Below are 20641 nucleotides of genomic sequence, written 5' to 3' on the forward strand. Positions count from 1 at the left end.
GTAGGGGAGTGGCTAAATGAAGATCACCATCCAATTAAAAAAAGAAATAGGAATACAAGACACGCCTCTCTTACATATATAAAATATCTTACATTTTATTAAAAATATCTTGAGACTTTTAGCGACTGTCTCGAACGATGAGAAATTCAGTTTTTGTTTGAAGCCAAGGCTGGAGTCCAGCTTCAAGAAGGTCTCTTTTGTGAGTGAAACATTCTCCGCACTCTGCAAACAGTTCATGTGTCGGTGTGTTTTCGAAGGTGGTGTCTCACGAGGTCACTTTTGAGAGAGAAAGCTCTCCCGCAATCCGGACATGGGAAAGGACGCTCGCCCTGATGCCTTTTAATGTGCATAAGGAGGTTTCCCTTCTCAGAGAAACATCTCCCGCACTCCGAACACAAATAAGGGCGCTCGCCTTTGTGGCGCCTCAGGTGTACATTTAGTATCCCTTTATAGGGGAAACGCCTCCCGCACTCGGGGCACGAATAAGGACGTTCTCCCGTGTGGGTTGTCTGGTGCCTAACAAGTTCTCCTTTCTGTGTGAAAGACCGATCGCACTCCGAGCACGAGTAAGGCTTCTCCCCTGTGTGGACTCTCTGATGTTTCGCAAGGTTTCCTCTTCCACTGAAACATTTCCCGCACTCTGAACATGAAAAAGGGCGCTCCCCCGTGTGCAGCCTTCGATGGGCATCCAGAGTTACTTTCTGAGCAAAACCCTTCCCGCAGTCGGTGCAGGTAAAGGGGCGCTCTCCTGTGTGAGTTCTCTGATGTTTAAGAAGTTCCGCGTGGTGAATAAAGCTTTTCCCGCACTCAGAGCAAGGATAAACGTGCTTGCCTTTACAGATCTTCTGGTGCTTGAGAAGATTTCCTTTGCGCGCAAAACGTTTCCCGCACTCCGGGCAGGAGAAAGGGCGCACTTTGACCGTATTCCAGACCTCCTCACGTGTAAGGGGAACCTTCTCTTTGTGCATGCTCTGATGTCTCGCAAGGTTTGCCTTCATTCCAAACCATCGATCGCATTTAGAACATTTATATGGCTTATCAGCTTTGGGTTTACCGATAGGCAACGATTCCCCAGGATTAGATTGATCCGGTGAATTATCGGCACTGGAAACATTTGGATGGGATTTCTTGGAAGGATCGGGAATTTCATCACCACCCATTGGATTCCATATCTCAGGTTTGGAGGGATCGGGAATTTCATCACCACCCATTGGATTCCATTTCTCAGGTTTGGAGGGATCGGGAATTTCATCACCACCCATTGGATTCCATATCTCAGGTTTGGAGGGATCGGGAATTTCATCACCACCCATTGGATTCCATATCTCAGGTTTGGAGGATTCAGGTATTGGATCAGCAATGGAAGGTGATTTCTCAGACTTTGAGGGATCGGATCTTGTATCTGCATCGGAAAATGTTGGAAGAGATTTCTCAACTTTGGAGGGATTTGGTTTTGTATCGCCATTGGAAAGAATTGAAGACGATGTCTGCGATTTCTCGAAATTAGAGGGATCCATTGTGCTCTCAGCACAGGAATATGCACAGTGTAGATTTTGCTCGTTGGTGTTCTGTCCTGGAGAACATTGTGTGACGCCTTCATCTTCTGCTTTATGATCTACCACTGCGCCATTCTGGACATCACCTGACAGTAAAAAACAATTTATGTCTTAAAAAAGTACGATACATTTTTAATGATTTGCAGTCAAGGAATCACGTATGTTGGACTTTGACCTTTCAAATGATGTACAGTATCTCCTGATTTGTTGGGAACATGACGTTATATTGAGGAATGGAGATGGACCCTTTATATGGAACATTTAGCTGTGGAGTAGATACATCGATGATGTTCTTATGGTTATCCTCTAAATCTCCTAAATGTTTTTCCTTAGTGAATGCATTTGTTAGGAACATGACGTTATATTGGGGAATGGAGATGGACCTTTCATATGGTGTACAGTATCTCCTCCTCATTTGTTGGGAACATGACGTTATATTGAGGAATGAGATGGACCTTTCATATGGTGTACAGTATCTCCTCCTCATTTGTTGGGAACATGACGTTATATTGAGGAATGGAGATGGACTCTTTACATGGAACATTTAGCTGTGGAGTAGATACATCGATGATGTTTTTATGGTCATCCTCTATGTCTCCTCAATTTTTTTCCTTACTGAATGCATTTGTTGGGAACATGACATTATATTGAGGAATGAGAAGGACCTTTCATATGGTGTACAGTATCTCCTCCTCATTTGTTGGGAACATGACATTATATTGAGGAATGAGAAGGACCTTTCATATGGTGTACAGTATCTCCTCCTCATTTGTTGGGAACATGATGTTATATTGAGGAATGGAGATGGACCTTTCATATGGTGTACAGTATCTTCTCCTCATTTGTTGGGAACATGACGTTATATTGAGGAATGGAGATGGACCTTTCATATGGTGTACAGTATCTCCTCCTCATTTGTTGGGAACATGACGTTATATTGAGGAATGGAGACAGACCTTTCATATGGTGTACAGTATCTCCTCCTCATTTGTTGGGAACATGACGTTATATAACCTCCTCATTTGTTGGGCCAGCATATATAATTATTTTGTTAATTCCCAGCTCCAATTCCGAGTTCAGCTTCAAAAATGTTTAGCCTAGGTTTATTTGTTGCAACGAATAACATTATCCCTTTAGCGTCAACATGAAATAGGTCAGACAGCATGAGTTTCTCAATTGTAATCAGTGTCTGGTAGTTAGCTGGTCAACCATTGATAATCCAGTCTCATCTCACCTGGTGATTTAAGGGTCTGCAGAGACTCGATCATCAATCCACATACCCTAAATCGGGGTTATGCAATTAGCGGACCTCCAGCTGTTGCAGAACTACGATTCCCATGAGGCATAGCAAGACTCTGACAGCCACAAGCATGACACCCAGAGTCAGAGGCATGATGGGACTTGTAGTTTTGCAACAGCTGGAGGTCCGCTAATTGCATATCCCTGCCCTAAATGTATGGGAGGAAAAAAAATGGAAATTGGAATAGTTTCTGAATTTAGAGTTCATCACTGACCTAGACTGATATCTAGGAAAGGTTTCTCCTGTTTAATCGTTCTTATCATCTCAACCTCCGCCGTAGAAAGCTGATCATCCTTCACATTCGTCTTTCCTTCTTCCTTTTTAGTTCCATCATTCATATCTACAAGTTCTTCAGGCTAAATAGAATTATAAAACATATTTTACCTGTAAAATTCTGAGAACTAAGAACCTGAGGTTTCAAGAATATATATATATATACACCACTTTGTAGTTTCAAGGAAATTTTGAAAATTTACCTGATGATGGTGAGGGATGGTGTGACCTTCCTGTGTGGAATCCCGGGAATACAAAGGACGGGGACATCTCTCTGGTGGGTTCCCATTACTGGATCCATCTGTAGGAAACACACACACTGACTGAATACATTGTTTCTATGTGTTTATCAGATGATGGGGGATCTAGGTGGAGCCTCCGTACTGCTCTCTCCTTTACAATAAAGTCTCCTCTTACCCGGTGATGTGAGGGGCGGCTGATTCTCCATCATGACGTCCTTGTAGAGATCCTTGTGTCCTTCTAAATACTCCCACTCCTCCATGGAAAAAAAGTCAGGAATGTCCTGAAAAATAATAAACTGGAACATGAACAATTGAGGTGCTGGAGTTGACTCATCCGTGGACCGTGGTTGGAGAACGTCAAACACGTTCACATGGGGTGCATTGGCTCTGGTGAGGTTGCTCACAAACAAGGTTCCCGTACAAACGGGGGGACCTACTGCTTGGAAGCTACAAATCCAAAAAGAGCACATGACCAGTAAACTGAGAGCCCAAAGATGGTGGCGTTCATTTAGTAAGAGAATATAAAACAGTCAACGCGTTTCGGGGGTTCAAAGGTATCCCCCTTCTTCAGGAATCAGATATTAAAAAAAAGGGGCAGAATTACCGCAAGGATTTGTTTGATGAAAAAGTACACAATTGTCCAGAAGCAAAATGGCAGCAGAATTTTTGAGTGCCCTTACGCTTATGAATTATCAGAGCCCTAAAAGAAGGGGGAACCTTAGAACCCCCGAAACGCATTGGCTGGATGAGAAAACTGCAACATTAAAAGTTTTTAGACTCTAAACTTTATTGGTCCAGTGCTCTTTTTGGGCTGAAAAACAGTGGCAGTTGGGTGTGGAGGTTGACCCTCATCAGTGGGACAAACTCCTCCATAGACTCTCACATTTTCCTACATCCTCTACTGAACTGTACATGTAAATGTAGAAGACATTATTACACGTTTCACTTTATATGGGATCATCGGAAGTCCCCCCTTACATCAGGGTCGCCACCAGAGTCCCCCCTTAAATCAGGGTCCCCCCAACAGCACGGTCCCCATCAGAGCGCCTCCTTACATCAGGGTCCCCATCAGAGTCCCCCCTTACATCAGGGTCCCCATCAGAGTGCCTCTTTACATCAGGGTCCTCATGAGTCCCCCCTTCCATCATGGTCCTCATGAGTCCCCCCTTACATCAGGGTCCCCACCTAGATCGTGGCCCCCATCAGAGTCCCCACTTACATCGTGGCCCCCATCAAAGTCCCCACTTACATTATGGTGCCCAGAGTCCCCCTTACATCAGGGTCCCCATCAGAGTCCCCACTTACATCATGGTCCCCAACAGAGTCCCACTTACATCATGGTTCACATCAGAGTCCTTGCTTACATCAGGGTCCCTGAGTCCTTCTTTACATCACGGTCCTTAGAGTCCCCCTATAACTCAGGGTCCTCTTCAGAGTACCCCCATACATCAGGGTCCTCATCAGAGTTCCCTCTTACATCAGGGTCCTCATCAGAGTACCCCCTTACATCAGGGTCCTCATCAGAGTACCCCCTTATATCAGAGTCCCCACTTACATCATGGTCCTCTTCAGAGTCCCCCCTAACATCAGGATCTCCATCAGAGTCCTCCCTTACATCAGGGTCCTCATCAGAGCCCCGCCTAACATCAGGATGCCCATCAGAGACCCCCCCCCCTTACATCAGGGTCCCCTCTCACATCAGGGTCACTCATTAGTCCCACTTACATCATGGTTCACATCAGAGTCCCTGCTTACATCAGGGTCCTCATCAGAGTCTCCCCTTACATCGGGATCCTTCCTTACATCAGGGTACCTATCAGAGTCCCTCCTTCAATCAGGGATCCCAAAAAAGTTCCCCTTACATCAGACTAGCCCTTATATATGTTTCTCCATCAGAATCCCCCCTTACATCCAGGTTCCCCACTATAGTCCCCATTACATTAGTGGCCCCATCAGAGCCCCCCTTACATCAGGATCCCTCCATCGCATCTTACAGTCGTATCTTTCAACCATAAATTGGAATCCACCTCTCCTCATGCGTCGCCGATCACACGGGTTGTCAACTATAGATCATTTTTTTTTCTATCAGGAGAGATCGATCGGAAAAGAAACTAGCCATTTATTGATCCGCGTGTTGCCACCGTAAGTCTCCAATCACGCGATTTGACGCACTTCGGCCGCCGCACGATAAAAGGAAACCCATTATTGTCTATGGAGCCGGGTCACACCTATGCAACGCGCTTCCGTGTGACTTACCCCAGGGACCCCGGTGGACATAATAAGGCCCATCTGTCAAAAGGAGACGCACACATGTGAACCCAGCCTAAGGGCTCATCCACATCAATGCTGAAGTCAACATTGGGGTAGATTCAATAAGCAATTGCGTCTGCGTAACCATAGTTACGCAGCGCAATTGCTTACTTGCGCCGGCGTATCGAATGCTCCTGATTCAGGAACCTCGTTACGCCGACTGCAGCCTAAGATATGCCTGGCATAAGGCTCTTATGCCGTCATATCGTAGGCTGCATTCTTACGCAGGCCGCTAGGTGGCGTTCCGGTAGTGGTCAGCGTAGAGTATGCAAATTGCATACTAACGCCGATTCACAACCGTACGCGCGCCCTGCGTACGCAGTTTACGTCGTTTGCGTACATCGGTTTTTGCGTAAGGCTGCCCATGCTATTAGCAGGGGCAGCCAATGCTACGTATACCCGTCGTTCCCGCGTCGCGTTTTTGAAAAATTACATCGTTTGCGTAAGTGAATCATGAATGGCGCTGGACGCCATTCACGTTCACTTTGAAGCAAATGACGTCCTTGCGACATCATTTACCGCAATGCACGTCGGGAAAGTTTCCCAACGAAGCATGCGCACTACGCTCGGCGCGGGAACGCGCCTAATTTAAATGATCCACGCCCCCTACGGGATCATTTAAATTACGCGCCCTTACGCCGGGCAGTTTTCCGGAGCGCACACGCAATTTACGGAGCTACTGCTCCGTGAATCAAGCGTAGCGCAGGAAATTTACAGAGGCGCAGCGGCAAAACGGTACGCTGCGCCTCCGTAAGAAATGGGCAAATGTACCTGAATCTACCCCATTGACAATACGGTGATGTAGACCAGTGTGGTGCAGCATGGACTATCTCTATGCACAACAATCAGAATACATGAACGTAAATACTGACCAGAAACGTTTTCTCTCTCCAGGGGGAGCCATGACTCCAAATTACTCATCTACTTCCCTTGTGTGCATCCCATAGCTCTCAGGACCCCCCTACTCCTCCCACTCCAGTCACGTGATCATCAAAGGTTCAGAGTATGGGCAGTGCCAGCATCCAACATGGCCGCCGGATGACAGACAGACAAGCACTAGGGTTAAAGTCATGTGATCCTACAGAGTGGTGGCCATTTTCTTGTAGACAGTCAACGCTCGCTCGAAGCAGGAGCACACTTTCCAATGTAGAGGAATGAAAGCCCACTGATGGTCGAGATGGAATTTTTGGATAAACGCCGCTGGTTCGCCAGATTGATATTTTCAGTATCAAGCTTCGTTCTCTTGTGACAACCCCAGCCATGATCTGCACAGGGACCCAGTGATGACAACAAATAAAATTAGATGAAAACGTAAAGGTTTTATCTTAAAAACCTCATCAGCATGTTGGGAACGGGGGAGGAAGGAACTGGGTAAAGCTAAATATAAGCAGACTAAAAAGTGTACCCAAGACCAATTAAATTTTTTTGATCTTGGATGGAGTGGTGAGGGATTAGAGCCACTGTCAGGATTCTAATGCTACAAAATGGTCCAATCTATACCCAAACATCTACAAGAGTGTTGTACTTGGCTTACGGGGACACCGCATGATACCTGCAGACCAAGAAATAGCCAGCACCTGCCAATGTGACTCAAAAATATATTGAACGTCATCGATGTATCTACACCACCACCCAATGTGTTGGTCACACTCTGTTGCTTTTCATAAGATCATAGTTGATGTATCTATCTGACCATTCATTGTGCCCAACCTATCTTACCTGGGATATGGACATAGAGAACAACCTCCATACAATGGAGGACTGGGATTTTAATTTGGGGTCCATATAGGGTTGCCAACTCATCCCTTTAAAACAGAACACATATTAATTACACAGGTTCTGTGGCTGATTAAGGAGGTAATTAAACTCACTTGGTGCCTTATTTGCATTAAATTAGCCTCAGAACCTGTGTAATTCATATGTGTTCTGTCTTAAAGGGATGAGGTGGCAACCCTAGGTCCATAAGAACATCATGGGTCCTTGATCTCTTGTCCTTGGTCATCGATCTCCCTAGCTGTCCTACAGTAGATCTTTGATCTCTCCACTTGTCCTGGGTCTTTAATCTCCCCGTCTGTCCTGGATCGCCCTGCCTGTTTTGGGTCTTGGATCACCTTGCCTGACCCTGAAATCTCCCCGTCTTGGATCTCCCTACCTGCCCTTGGTCTTGGTTCAGTTTGCCTGCCCCTGGTCTTGGATCTCCCTGTCTGTTCTGGGTCTTGAATCCACATTTGATTTGGGTCTTGGCTCTCCCTGCCCACCTTTAGTCTTGGATCTCCCCATCTGTCCTACAGTAGATCTTTGATCTCTCCACTTGTCCTGGGTCTTTGATCTCCCCGTCTGTCCTGGATCACCCGACCTGTTTTGGGTCTTGGTTCAGTTTGCCTGCCCCTGGTCTTGGATCTCCCCGTCTGTCCTGGGTCTTGGATCTCCCTGCCTGCCCTTGGCCTTGGTTCAGTTTGCCTGCCCCTGGTCTTGGATCTCCCTGTCTGTTCTGGGTCTTGGATCTCCACATTTGATTTGGGTCTTGGCTCTCCCTGCCCACCTTTAGTCCTGGATCTCCCCGTCTATTCTTGGTCTTGGATCCCCCTGCCTGCCCTTAGTCTTGGATCACCTTGGATCCTTACAGTGGAGGACTGGGATTTTAATTTGGGGTCCATAAGAACATTATGGGTCCTTGATCTCTTGTCCTTGGTCATCGATCTCCCTAGCTGTCCTGCATTAGACCTTTGATCTCTCCACTTGTCCTGGGTCTTTGATCCCCCCCCCCATCTGTCCTTGATTACCCGGCCTGTTTTGGGTCTTGGATCACCTTGTCTGACCCTGGAATCTCTCCGTATGTCCTGGGTCTTGGATCTCCCTGTCTTCCCTTGGTCTTGGTTCAGTTTGCCTGCCCCTGGTCTTGGATCTCCCTGTCTTCCCTTAGTCTTGGATCACCTTGCCTGACCCTGGAATCTCTCCGTCTGTCCTGGGTCTTGGATCTCCCTGTCTTCCCTTATTCTTGGATCACCTTGTCTGACCCTGGAATCTCTCCGTCTGTCCTGGGTCTTGGATCTCCCTGTCTTCCCTTGGCCTTGGTTCAGTTTGCCTGCCCCTGGTCTTGGATCTCCCCATCTGTTCTGGGTCTTGGATCTCCACATTTGATTTGGATCTTGGCTCTCCCTGTCCACTTTTAGTCTTGGATCTCCCCCCCATCAGTTCTTGGTTTTGGATCTCCCTGCCTGCCCTTAGTCTTGGATCACATTGGATCCTTACAGTGGAGGACTGGGATTTTAATTTGGGGTCCATATGAACATTATGGGTCCTTGATCTCTTGTCCTTGGTCATCGATCTCCCTAGCTGTCCTACATTAGATCTTTGATCTCCCCATCTGTCCTGGATTACCTGGCCTGTTTTGGGTCTTGGATCACCTTGCCTGACCCTGGAATCTCCCCGTCTGTCCTGGGTCTTGGATCTCCCTACCTGCCCTTGGTCTTGGTTCAGTTTGCCTGCCCCTGGTCTTGGATCTCCCTGTCTTCCCTTGGCCTTGGTTCAGTTTGCCTGCCCCTGGTCTTGGATCTCCCCATCTGTTCTGGGTCTTGGATCTCCACATTTAAATTGGGTCTTGGCTCTCCCTGCCCACCTTTAGTCTTGGATCTCCCCCCATCAGTTCTTGGTTTTGGATCTCCCTGCCTGCCCTTAGTCTTGGATCACCATGGATCCATACAATGGAGGACTGGGTTTTTAATTTGGGGTCCATAAGAACATCATGAGTCCTTGATCTCTTGTCCTAGGTCATAGATCTTCCTAGCTGTCCTACATTAGATCTTTGATCTCTCCATATGTCCTGGGTCTTTGATCTCCCCACCTGTCCTGGATCACCTGGGCCTGTCCTGACTCTTGGATCTCCCTGCCTGCCCTCAGTCTTGGATCCATACAATGGAGGACTGGGATTGTAATTTAGGGTCCATGAGAACATCATGAGTCCTTCGTCTCTGTGTTTGCCCTAGGTCATAGCTCTGGGCTCTCCCTGCCCACCTTTAGTCTTGGATCTCCCAATCTGTTCCATCTGAAACCATTGTCACCAGGACAGGAAGTGAGGGGAAATCTGTCCCTGATGCCGTTGGAGAGTTCCCCGCATTTCCTGTCTGAGGAAGCTGTTGTCACCAGGACAGGAAGTGAGGGGAAATCTGTCCCGATGCCATTGGAGAGTTCTCCTCATTTCCTGCCTGGTGAAACTGTTGTCACCAGGACAGGAAGTGATGGGTCTTGGCTTTCTCTGCCCACCTTTAGTCTTGGATCTCCCCATCTGTTCCATCTGAAACCATTGTCACCAGGACAGGAAGTGAGGGGAAATCTGTCCCTGATGCCGTTGGAGAGTTCCATTCATTTCCTGTCTGGGGGAAACCATTGTCACCAGGACAGGAAGTGAGGAAAAATCTGTCCCTAATACCGTTGGAGAGTTCCATTAATTTCCTGTCTGGGGAAAACTGTTGTCACCTGACAGGAAGTGAAGGGAAAACCTGTCCCCGATGCCGTTGGAGAGGTCCATTAATTTCCTCTCTGGGGGAAACCGTTGTCACCAGGACAGGAAGTGAGAAAAAATCTGTCCCTAATACCGTTGGAGAGTTCCATTAATTTCCTGTCTGGGGAAAACTGTTGTCACCTGACAGGAAGTGAGGGGAAAACCTGTCCCCGATGCCGTTGGAGAGGTCCATTAATTTCCTGTCTGGGGAAAACTGTTGTCATCAGGACAGGAAGTAAGGGCAAATCTGTCCCCAAAGATGTTGGAGAGTTCCCCGTATTTCCTGTCTGAGGAAGCTGTTGTCACCAGGCCAGGAAGTGAGGGGAAATCTGTCCCCGATGTCGTTGGGGAGTTCTTTGCATTTCCTGCCTGGCGAAACCGTTGTCACCAGGACAGGAAGTGGGGGGAAATCTGTCCCCGATGCCGTTGGAGAGTTCCATTCATTTTCCTGCTGGGGAAACCAGTTGTCACCCGGACAGGAAGTGAGGGGAATTCTGGAGAGCAAAAAAACTGACGGGGCTCTAACTCTTCACACACCGTCCAAAATTAAAAACATTTAGCCGGACATATACTTCAGGAGTGGAATATAAAAGGTAATTCTGTGTACCTGAAGGGGTTAAAGTAAAAGAGGGGACCGTAAAATTGCGTGGGGGTGGGCAGTAAAGGGTTAGCGTGTAATGATTGGTGGAAGGGTTAACGCACACTCCCCGCCCCTTTCTGTCTTCTCGTGACAACAAAGCCTGCGGGGCATGCGCGCTGGTGCTGGGCGGTCCTCGGCGGCCATGTTGGTCTCGGGTGGTTCTCCCGCTCCGAGGCGTGGAACGCACAGTGCGGAAGTGAGGTGCGCTCCATGAACCGGAAGTGGGTTTGAGTGGTCGCGAGGATCGGTGTGTGAGGGTTGGTGAGTGGCGGGTTAACACCTTGTGCTCCGGGAAATATCGTTCTGGTGTCCAGGGATTCGGTGCGGTCACCCATAGCAACCAAACAGCTCTGCTTCCCTGTGTTGTGTATGTGGTTGCTATGGGAGACCCCCGGGGAACACTGAGCCCTTTGCAGGAGGCACTGACTGGTTACCACGGAGATGTGACCTCTGGTCAGTCTATTGAAGGGAAACTGCAACTAATTCTGGGGGATGGGGGGCTATGGAAAGGTCAGCCAGGACCATGGTGGGCGTGGTGACACTGTGGGGCGTGTCTACTGATGACCCCCTCCCAGTTCAGAAACTGGGGGTCAGTATGATTGACCTTTCCTTCATGAGAAGGCATTGGCTACACAGAAACCCCTCCCCCGAGGAGCCCTGCCCGCCCCCCCCCCCCCCACTCTCCACCATTCCCTGCTATTCTGATCATTCTCATTCCCCGCGCTTCGTACCATCCCCCGTTTTCCTGACCATTTCAGACTCTTCATCCCGTTCCCCGCTCTTCATCCCATTCCCCCGCTCTTCATCCAGTTTCCCCCCGCTCTTCATCACATTCCCCCGCTCTTCATCCCGTTCCCCCGCTCTTCGTCCCGTTCCCCCGCTCTTCGTCCCGTTCCCCTGCTCTTCATCCAGTTTCCCCCGCTCTTCATCCAGTTTCCCCCGCTCTTTGTCCAGTTTCCCCCGCTCTTTGTCCAGTTTCCCCCGCTCTTCATCCAGTTTCCCCTGCTCTTTGTCCAGTTTCCCCCGCTCTTTGTCCAGTTTCCCCCACTCTTTGTCCAGTTTCCCCCGCTCTTTGTCCAGTTTCCCCCGCTCTTCGTCCCGTTCCCCCGCTCTTCATCCCGTTCCCCCGCTCTTCATCCCGTTCCCCCGCTCTTCATCCCGTTCCCCCGCTCTTCGTCCCTTTCCCCGCTCTTCATCCCGTTCCCCCGCTCTCCATCCCTTTCCCCGCTCTTCATCCCGTTCCCCCGCTCTTCATCCCGTTCCCCCGCTCTCCATCCCTTTCCCCCGCTCTTCATCCCGTTCCCCCGCTCTTCATCCCGTTCCCCCGCTCTTCATCCCGTTCCCCCGCTCTCCGTCCCTTTCCCCGCTCTTCATCCCTTTCCCCGCTCTTCATCCCGTTCCCCCGCTCTCCATCCCTTTCCCCGCTCTTCATCCCGTTCCCCCGCTCTTCATCCCGTTCCCCCGCTCTTCATCCCGTTCCCCCGCTCTTCATCCCGTTCCCCTGCTCTTCATCCTGTTCCCAACTTCTTCTTGGCTATGAGTAAACACTAAAGTTAGTTTGAAACGCGTCAGCTGTCCTAGGTTCCGTTGCTGTGACTTGTAGTGCCTGTTTCCAGTTTTTTTACATTAAAGACACGTTGGATTGGAGTGCGGCTGTCCTGATCATCTTTTCTTCTTAAATCCCGACTTCTTCATCCCGTTCCCCATTCTTCATCCCATTCTTCATCCCGTTCCTGACTTTTTCCTTTCCGTTCCCCATTCTTCATCCCGTGTCTGCCTTCTTCATCCTGTTCCCCCGCTCTTCGTCCCGTTCCCCCGCTCTTCGTCTCGTTCCCCCGCTCTTCGTCCCGTTCCCCCGCTCTTCGTCCCGTTCCCCCGCTCTTCGTCTCGTTCCCCCGCTCTTCGTCTCGTTCCCCCGCTCTTCGTCCCGTTCCCCCGCTCTTCGTCCCGTTCCCCCGCTCTTCGTCCCGTTCCCCCGCTCTTCGTCCCGTTCCCCTGCTCTTCGTCCCGTTCCCCCGCTCTTCGTCCCGTTCCCCCGCTCTTCGTCCCGTTCCCGACTTCTTCATCCCACTCTTGTTCCCCGTTTCCCTGCTCTTGCTCCCAGTTTCCCTGCTCTTGATCCCTGTTCCCCACTCTTTTTAGAGTTCCCTGTTCTTCATTGAATTCCTGCCTCTCCTTACCATTCCCCGCTCTTCATACTTTTCCCGCTTCTTTTTACCCTTCCCGGATCTCCTTACTATTCTCCACTCTCTTCACCGTTCCCGACTCTCTTTACCAATAGATGCGATCATTCTGAGAAGTAGCGGGATAGGTAGATGGGACTGTTTCTATCTTCATCCAAAGTAGAGGTTTGGGTGGTCCATATCTGATTACCAGGAGACAGAGAATCCCAAAGCTTGATGGCTTCCAAGGCTTGTAACTCCTTTTAGCTCCCATATCACGTGTACTATTACTCATATTAATAGCCAACATCCTGCATCTTCATCTGAAGTTCTCTCACCAATACTAAAGGTCAGAAAGATGGCTAGGCCGCACCAAAGCTGCATGCACTTCATTCCTCCAGAGGGGGTGCTGCTATTTCTTCATCTGACAGTGGTGAGGGACGGGACGGGTGGTCATCTGACTGCTCCTTGTGTCATGTGAAATGGTATAAGTGCCATTTGGTTGAGTATGAAGAGCCAATCAAGCAAAGGATAAATAACTAAAATGACATCCAGAATTGACAAAATCGTTGAATTTTTTTAATGATTGCGCCTAAATATCAACCATTTCCAAACTAGGTGATCGATGAGAGACGAGTAAGACCCTTATGATGGCGCTCAGAATGGACAAGAGTCATGTGACAGAGAGAATATTAGACCTCACTCTGGAGATCATCTACCTGCTGACCGGAGAGGTGAGGAGGATTCTGGGAGGTCACATGACATCACTCTTATCTCTATTAATAAAACACAGACCTGACCGAAGAGGTGAGGAGGATTCTGGGAGGTCACATGACATCACTCTTATCTCTATTAATAAAACACAGACCTGACCGAAGAGGTGAGGAGGATTCTGGGAGGTCACATGACATCACTCTTATCTCTATTAATAAAACACAGACCTGACCGGAGAGGTGAGGGGGATTCTGGGAGGTCACATGACATCACTCTTATCTCTATTAATAAAACACAGACCTGACCGGAGATGAGGAAGTTTTGAAGTGTCACGTTAATTGATTGATGCTTTTTTTACGCAGAGCTTTCGACCTTTGAAGTCTGGTGACCATATGACCATCAGAGTTCCTCCACCTCACTTTCTGATTCCAGTGGGAAATAGCACACAGAAGATTCTAGAAGTCATCAAGAAGATGATGGAGCTGCTGACAGGAGAGGTGAGCGGTGCCGGGAATTCTGGGACATTATCCAGTAACAGACAAGGGGTGTGTCTGGATGGTGACTGTATCATTGTGTGTGTCAGGTTCCTATAAGGTGTCAGGATGTCACTGTCTATTTCTCCATGGAAAACCAGAAGGATTTTGAAGGACACAAGGATCTCTACAAGGACGTCGTGATGGACAATCAGCCGCCCCTCACATCACCGGGTAAGAGGAGACTTTATTGTAAAGGAGAGAGCAGTACGGAGGCTCCACCTAGATCCCCCATCATCTGATAAACACATAGAAACAATGTATTCAGTCAGTGTGTGTGTTTCCTACAGATGGATCCAGTAATGAGAACCCACCAGAGAGATGTCCCCGTCCTCTGTATTCCCGGGATTCCACACAGGGAGGTCACACCATCCCTTACCATCAGGTATGGTTTAACAGGAAGAAAACATGGACATCCTACAAATGTTGTTCTTCTGTTGTTCCCAACCTCATGATAACTTTTATATTTGTAATAATTCCATTACTGTAGCTTAAAAACTTGACTGATGTCAAAGTGGAAAGTAAAGAGGAAGAAGAAGAGATGGGCGATCGGCCATCTACGGAGGAGGGCGAACTGATGGTGGCCATTAAAGAGGAGGACTTTCCCATGGAGATTAACAATGGTGGGTGGTACATAGTAGGCTGAGGACTTAGCTAAGTGCTAGAATATGCCTAATAGCCTATAGTAGGTGGTAAGCAATGTAGGGGAGATGTCACCAATTTTTTTTAATGTGTGGGAAGAGATGTGGGGGGTTGGATGGTTATAGGGAGGGTTATGAGTTAGTGTAGCAGATAACATGGTAGGCTGAGTGCTAAGCTATTGCTAAATGGTCAATAGGAGGTAGGGGAACCTTCTAGGGAAGGTTTCACCAAACAATGTGAATGTATGGGAAGAGATAGAGCAGTTTGGGTGGTAATGAGGGGTGGGGAAAGGCTACAGTTGAGTGGTATGGAAAAAGAAGGGAAAAAGAGACTATACACTCTTTTTTAATAGCTATAATCTTTTTATATTTTTAGCGTGCGGTCATGAGGAAACGTCTGAGGGTCGTCTCACTTCATCTCAAGACTGTAAAATAGAAGATGAAGACGCCGCGTGCGATTCTCTACGAGACGATCCCATTACGCTAAATCTTCATCCAGGTCATCACAGCACTAACGGATCAGAAGATCCCACCAACCCAGAGGAATCGTGCCCGAGTAATTCGGAAATCAGGAAACTCCTTGTTGAAGACGAAGAGGATGGGATATTTTCATGTACTGAATGCGCCAAATGTTTCACGTTGAAATCGGCATTCTGTAACCACCTGAAAACACTTCACACGGACGAGCCGTCATTTAAATGCCCTGTGTGCGAAAAAGGTTTCACACGGAAAGTGTATCTTATTCGGCACCAAGCCTCCCACGCCGAAAAGTCGTTTCGGTGTTCCGAGTGCAGGAAATGTTTTATGCGGAAAGCTGATCTCCTCAGACACGTGAAGACCCATTCGGGCGTGAAGCCTTTTTCGTGTTCCGAGTGCGGGAAGTGTTTTGGCGAGAAGGGCACCTTGGTGAAACATCGGTTCACCCACACCGGCGTCAAGCCGTTTATTTGCAATGACTGCGGGAAGAGCTTTGTCGGGAAGTCGTATTTTATCAAACATCAGAGCATGCACGCGGGAGAGCGCCCGTTTCCGTGCCCCGAGTGCGACAAATGCTTTGTGTCTAAATCCCAACTGGGGGCCCACCAGAAGATTCATTCAGAGTTCAGGCCATATTCTTGCTCTGACTGCGGGAAGGGCTTCACGTTCAAGTGTAATTTAGTCGTTCATCAGCGGGCCCACAGCGGCGACCTGCCTTATACCTGCTCCGAGTGCGGGAAGAGGTTTTCCAAGAAAGCCATTCTAGACCGGCATTTCAGAGGGCACACTGGAGAAAAGCCATTTTCCTGTTTGGAGTGCGGAAAGAGATATACAGATAGAAGAAAGCTGGAACGACACCGGGCAGAGCACTCCGGGGTCAAGCCCTTCGAGTGTTTGCACTGCAGGAAGGCCTTTCTCTATAAGCCGGATTTAACAGAACACGAGAAAACGCACTCCGACGAGCGCCCGTTCTGCTGCTCCGAGTGCGGGAAACGATACAAGAAGAAGTCAGACCTTGCGTCTCATCTCCAGACCCACACGGGAGAGAATATGTTTGTGTGCTCCGAATGCGAGGAACCCTTCCCTCGGAAGCGCGCTCTCCTCGGTCACATGAAGATGCACGTTGGGGAGAAACCGTTTTTGTGTTCGGCGTGTGGGAAATGCTTTGTAGAGAATTCGGACTTGGTCGTCCACCAGGAAACTCACGTTGCCGAACTTCCGTTCCCGTGCCCAGACTGCGGTAAACGGTTCAAGAAGAGATGGTTCCTCACCGAGCACCAACGGACTCACACGGGCGAGAAGCCATTTGCGTGCTCGGAGTGTGATTATCGTACTTCGTGGAAATCCGACCTTCAGAAGCACCTTAGGACTCACACTGGGGAGCCGTACGTATGTCAGGCGTGCGGGAAAAGCTTTTCCACGGAATACTCGCACGCTGTACATCGAAGGGATTGTCATCATTGACTGGTTGGGTTCCGGCTGGTGCTGGCCGGCACCTTCGATGTCGGGAGCATGGAGTGAAGTCTTCCTTTTGAGTTTTTTTGCAGTTTTATTCCAGAGACGTCATTGTGGGACAATACCATAGAATTTTAAGAACATTTATTGTTTGGATCAAATGTTTTTTTTGGTTTTAATGTGTTTTTTATTTTTTACTAACGTTTAAGTCTATGCAAAAATATACAGCAAATCTCCATTGGCCAGGACCAACTACGTTTTATGGCATTATAGCAAAAGAGAAGACCTTCCTAGATGGAGGCGTATCTTGAAGGTGGTCCAAGTCCTCATCTCAAAATGTCCTTATGGACATGATCATGTGTAGCTTAAGGAGACGATGTCACCTTGCCCTATCTTGAATGTGGTCCAAGTCTTCATCTCAAACTTACCTCAAGGACATGTCCATTCGTAGCTTAACCACTTAAGGACCTCCTCACGCAGATATACGTCCTTTTTTTTAAAGATGGATATCTCGGTAACGGCAGCAGCTGCTGCTGCCACAACTGAGATATCTATCTTTAGCGTGAGTCCTGTTAACGATAACGGTGGTCTCCGCGGCGGATTCGCCGCAAGATCACCATTATCGGCGGGAGAGGGGCTCTCCTGCGCCCTCCGCCGATTACCGGAGCCGTCGGTAGCGGTGGAGGCGATCAGGTCCTTCAGCCTTCTGTGTGGGGATGCGAGTGAGGGCAAGATGGCCCCCACCCATCCCCATAGCCTAGCAGGGCGGAAGTGACGTCAAAATGCCCATGCGTCTTAAAGGCACATTTTTCAAATGACAAAATGTTCATTTTTTTTTTTGCATTTAAGTCTAAATATGAGATCTGAGGTCTTTTTGACCCCAGATCTCATATTTAAGAGGACCTGTCATGTTTTTTTCTATTACAAGGGATGTTTACATTCCTTGTAATAGGAATAAAAGTGATACATTTTTTTTTCAGAATAAAATAAATAAAAATAAATCTGAAAACAAAAAAAAAATGTTTTTAACCACTTACCCCCCGGACCATATTGCTGCCCAAAGACCAGAGACCTTTTTGCGATTCGGGACTGCGTAGCTTTAACAGACAATTGCGCAGTCGTGCGACGTGGCTCCCAAACAAAATTGGCGTCCATTTTTTCCTACAAATAGAGCTTTCTTTTGGTGGTATTTGATCACCTCTGCGGTTTTTATTTTTTGCGCTATAAACAAAAATATAGCGACAATTTTGAAAAAAATGAATATTTTTTACTTTTTGCCATAATAAATATCCCCCAAAAATATATAAAAAAACATTTTTTTCCCTCAGTTTAGGCCGATACGTTTTCTTCTACATATTTTTCGTAAAAACAAATCGCAATAAGCGTTTATTGATTGGTTTGCGCAAAAGTTATAGCGTTTACAAAATAGGGGGTATTTTTATGTCATTTTTATTATATTTTTTTTACTAGTAATGGCGGCAATCAGCGATTTTTTTTTTCGGTATTGCGACATTATGGCGGACACTTCGGACACTTTTGACACATTTTTGGGACCATTGGCATTTTTATAGCGATCAGTGCTATAAAAATGCATTGGATTACTATAAAAATGCAACTGGCAGTGAAGGGGTTAACACTAGGGGGCGGGGAAGGGGTTAAGTATGCCTGGGTGTGTTCTTACTGTGGGGGGGGGGTGGCCTCACTAGGGGAAACACTGATCCTCGGTTCATACATTGTATGAACCGAAGATCAGCATTTCCCCTGCTGACAGGACCGGGAGCTGTGTGTTTACACACACAGCTCCCGGTCCCCGCTCTGTACCGAGCGATCGCGTGTGCCCGGCGGCGATCGCGCCCGCCGGGCACACGCACGGGAGTCGGGGACGAGCGGGGGGGGCGCGCGCGCGCCCCTAGTGGCGGCTGGGAGAGAGGACGTCATATTACGTGCTCTCGCCCAGCCGAGCCACCTTGTGGACGTATAACGACGGTGCGCGGTCGGCAAGTGGTTAAAGATGGATATCTCGGTAACGGCAGCAGCTGCTGCCACAACCGAGATATCTATCTTTAGCGTGAGTCCTGTTAACGATAACGGTGGTCTCCCCGGCGGATTCGCCGCGAGATCACCGTTATCATCGGCCCTCCGCCGATTACCGGAGCCGTCGGTAGCGGCGGAGGTGATCGGGTCCTTCAGCCTTCTGTGTGGGGATGTGAGTGAGGGCAAGATGGCCCCCACCCATCCCCATAGCCTAGCAGGGCGGAAGTGACGTCAAAATGCAAGTTCCGCCCATGTGTCTTAAAGGCACATTTTTTTGTTGTCATTTTTTCAAATGACAAAATTGTCATTTTTTTTTTGCATTTAAGTCTAAATATGAGATGTGAGGTCTTTTTAAACCCCAGATCTCATATTTAAGAGGACCTGTCATGTTTTTTTCTATTACAAGGGATGTTTACATTCCTTGTAATAGGAATAAAAGTGATCAATTTTTTTTTCAGAATAAAATAAATAAAAATAAATCTGAAATAAAAAAAAAATGTTTTTAAAGCGCCCCGTCCCGACGAGCTTGCGCACAGAAGTGAACGCATACTTGAGTTGCGCCCGCATATGAAAACGGTGTTCAAACCACACAAGTGAGGTATCACCACGATCGTTAGAGCGAGAGCAATAATTCTAGCCCTAGACCTCCGCTATAGCTCAAAAGATGCAACCTATAGCATTTTTTAAACGTCGCCTATTGAGATTTTTAAGGGTAAAAGTTTGACGCCATTCCACAAGCAGGCGCAATTTTTAAGCGTGACATGTTAGGTATCATTTTACTCGGCGTAACATTTATCTTTCACAATATATTAAAAAATTGGGCCAAATTTATTGTTGTCTCTTTTTTTAATTCAAAAAAGCAAATTTTTTCAAAAAAAGTGCGCTTGTAAGACCTCTGCGCAAATACGGTATCACAATGACCGCCATTTTATTCTCTTGGGTGTTAGAAAAAAAATATATAATGTTTGGGGGTTTTAAGTAATTTTCTAGCAAAAAAAAACAGTTTTAGTCTTGTAAACGGCAAATCTGAAAAACACCCAAGGTCCTTAAGTGGTTAAGGAGACAATGTCACCTTGCCCATGCAGGGCGAAAGGACCTTGTGTCTGTAAAAGACCTTCACCTAAACCCTCTTTCCATCTCATCCTTCGAGAGACACAAGAACTAAGATACAATTGGGTTATACTGGCTCTACAGGAGGTGGGAACACTGGCAAAAAACAACATTTTAAGCCAGCCTCTACATGACCCCTTCCCTACCCAGCATGCCTCTGTTTTTTATCTTCTTTTGCTGGTGTCTTATGAGGATCCACAACAAAAAGGCTCTAGAAAATATAAAAGAAGAGGGTACGCCAGCCTAGTGCATTAAAGCGGGAGTTCACCCATTTATTTATTTTTTTCTCTTTTCCCTTTAGATTCCTGCTCGTTTTGTCTAGGGGAATCGGCTAGTTGTTTTAAAATATGAGCAGTACTTACCCGTTTTTTTCGAGATGCATCTTCTTCCGCCGCTTCCGGGTATGGGTCTTCAGGAGCGGGCGTTCCTTCTTGATCGAGAGGCTTCCGACGGTCGCATCCATTGCGTCACTAGTAGCCGAAAGAAGCCGAACGTCGGTGCGGCTCTATACTGCGCCTGCGCACCGACGTTCGGCTTCTTTCGGAAAATCGGGACGCGATGGATGCGACCGTCGGAAGCCTCTCAGAAGACTGTCAATCAAAATAGGAACGCCCAGTCCCGCAGCCCATACCCGGAAGCGACGGAGAGGATGCATCTCGTAAACCGTAAGTACTGCTCATATTTTAAAACAAC

At 47.9% G+C, this 20641-nt stretch overlaps 3 protein-coding genes across 3 annotated transcripts in view; 1 reads left to right on the forward strand and 2 right to left on the reverse strand.

The window, feature by feature from the left end:
• The window catches only part of LOC120910202 (gastrula zinc finger protein XlCGF26.1-like), a 1148070-nt gene that overhangs the window by 113189 nt on the left and 1014240 nt on the right, over nt 1-20641 (reverse strand). The window lies entirely within an intron of this gene.
• On the reverse strand, nt 79-3378 carry LOC120910084 (gastrula zinc finger protein XlCGF26.1-like). Its single transcript, XM_040321946.1, has 3 exons — nt 3333-3378; nt 3071-3212; nt 79-1642 (listed from the first exon to the last, which is right to left on the reverse strand). Exons 2-3 carry the CDS (start codon nt 3192-3194, stop codon nt 234-236), a joined length of 1533 nt encoding a protein of 510 aa, XP_040177880.1. The 5' UTR covers nt 3195-3212; nt 3333-3378; the 3' UTR covers nt 79-233.
• LOC120910063 (gastrula zinc finger protein XlCGF26.1-like) lies at nt 14635-17036 on the forward strand. Its single transcript, XM_040321913.1, has 2 exons — nt 14635-14854; nt 15249-17036. Exons 1-2 carry the CDS (start codon nt 14773-14775, stop codon nt 16811-16813), a joined length of 1647 nt encoding a protein of 548 aa, XP_040177847.1. The 5' UTR covers nt 14635-14772; the 3' UTR covers nt 16814-17036.

The sequence above is a fragment of the Rana temporaria genome, chromosome 8 (genome assembly GCF_905171775.1).
Source record: "Rana temporaria chromosome 8, aRanTem1.1, whole genome shotgun sequence".
Classification (NCBI taxonomy): Eukaryota; Metazoa; Chordata; class Amphibia; order Anura; family Ranidae; genus Rana; species Rana temporaria.

What these genes read in the sequence shown, in the direction of transcription:
- LOC120910084 (XM_040321946.1), bottom strand. Translation starts at nt 3,194, where the DNA reads ATGAATGATGGAACTAAAAAGGAAGAAGGAAAGACGAATGTGAAGGAT. An exon ending in TTTCCTAGATATCAGTCTAG is followed by an intron (nt 1,643 to 3,070) that starts GTCAGTGATGAA and finishes TTTTACTGTCAG; the next exon opens with GTGATGTCCAGAATGGCGCA.
- LOC120910063 (XM_040321913.1), top strand. Translation starts at nt 14,773, where the DNA reads ATGGGCGATCGGCCATCTACGGAGGAGGGCGAACTGATGGTGGCCATT. An exon ending in TCCCATGGAGATTAACAATG is followed by an intron (nt 14,855 to 15,248) that starts GTGGGTGGTACA and finishes TTATATTTTTAG; the next exon opens with CGTGCGGTCATGAGGAAACG.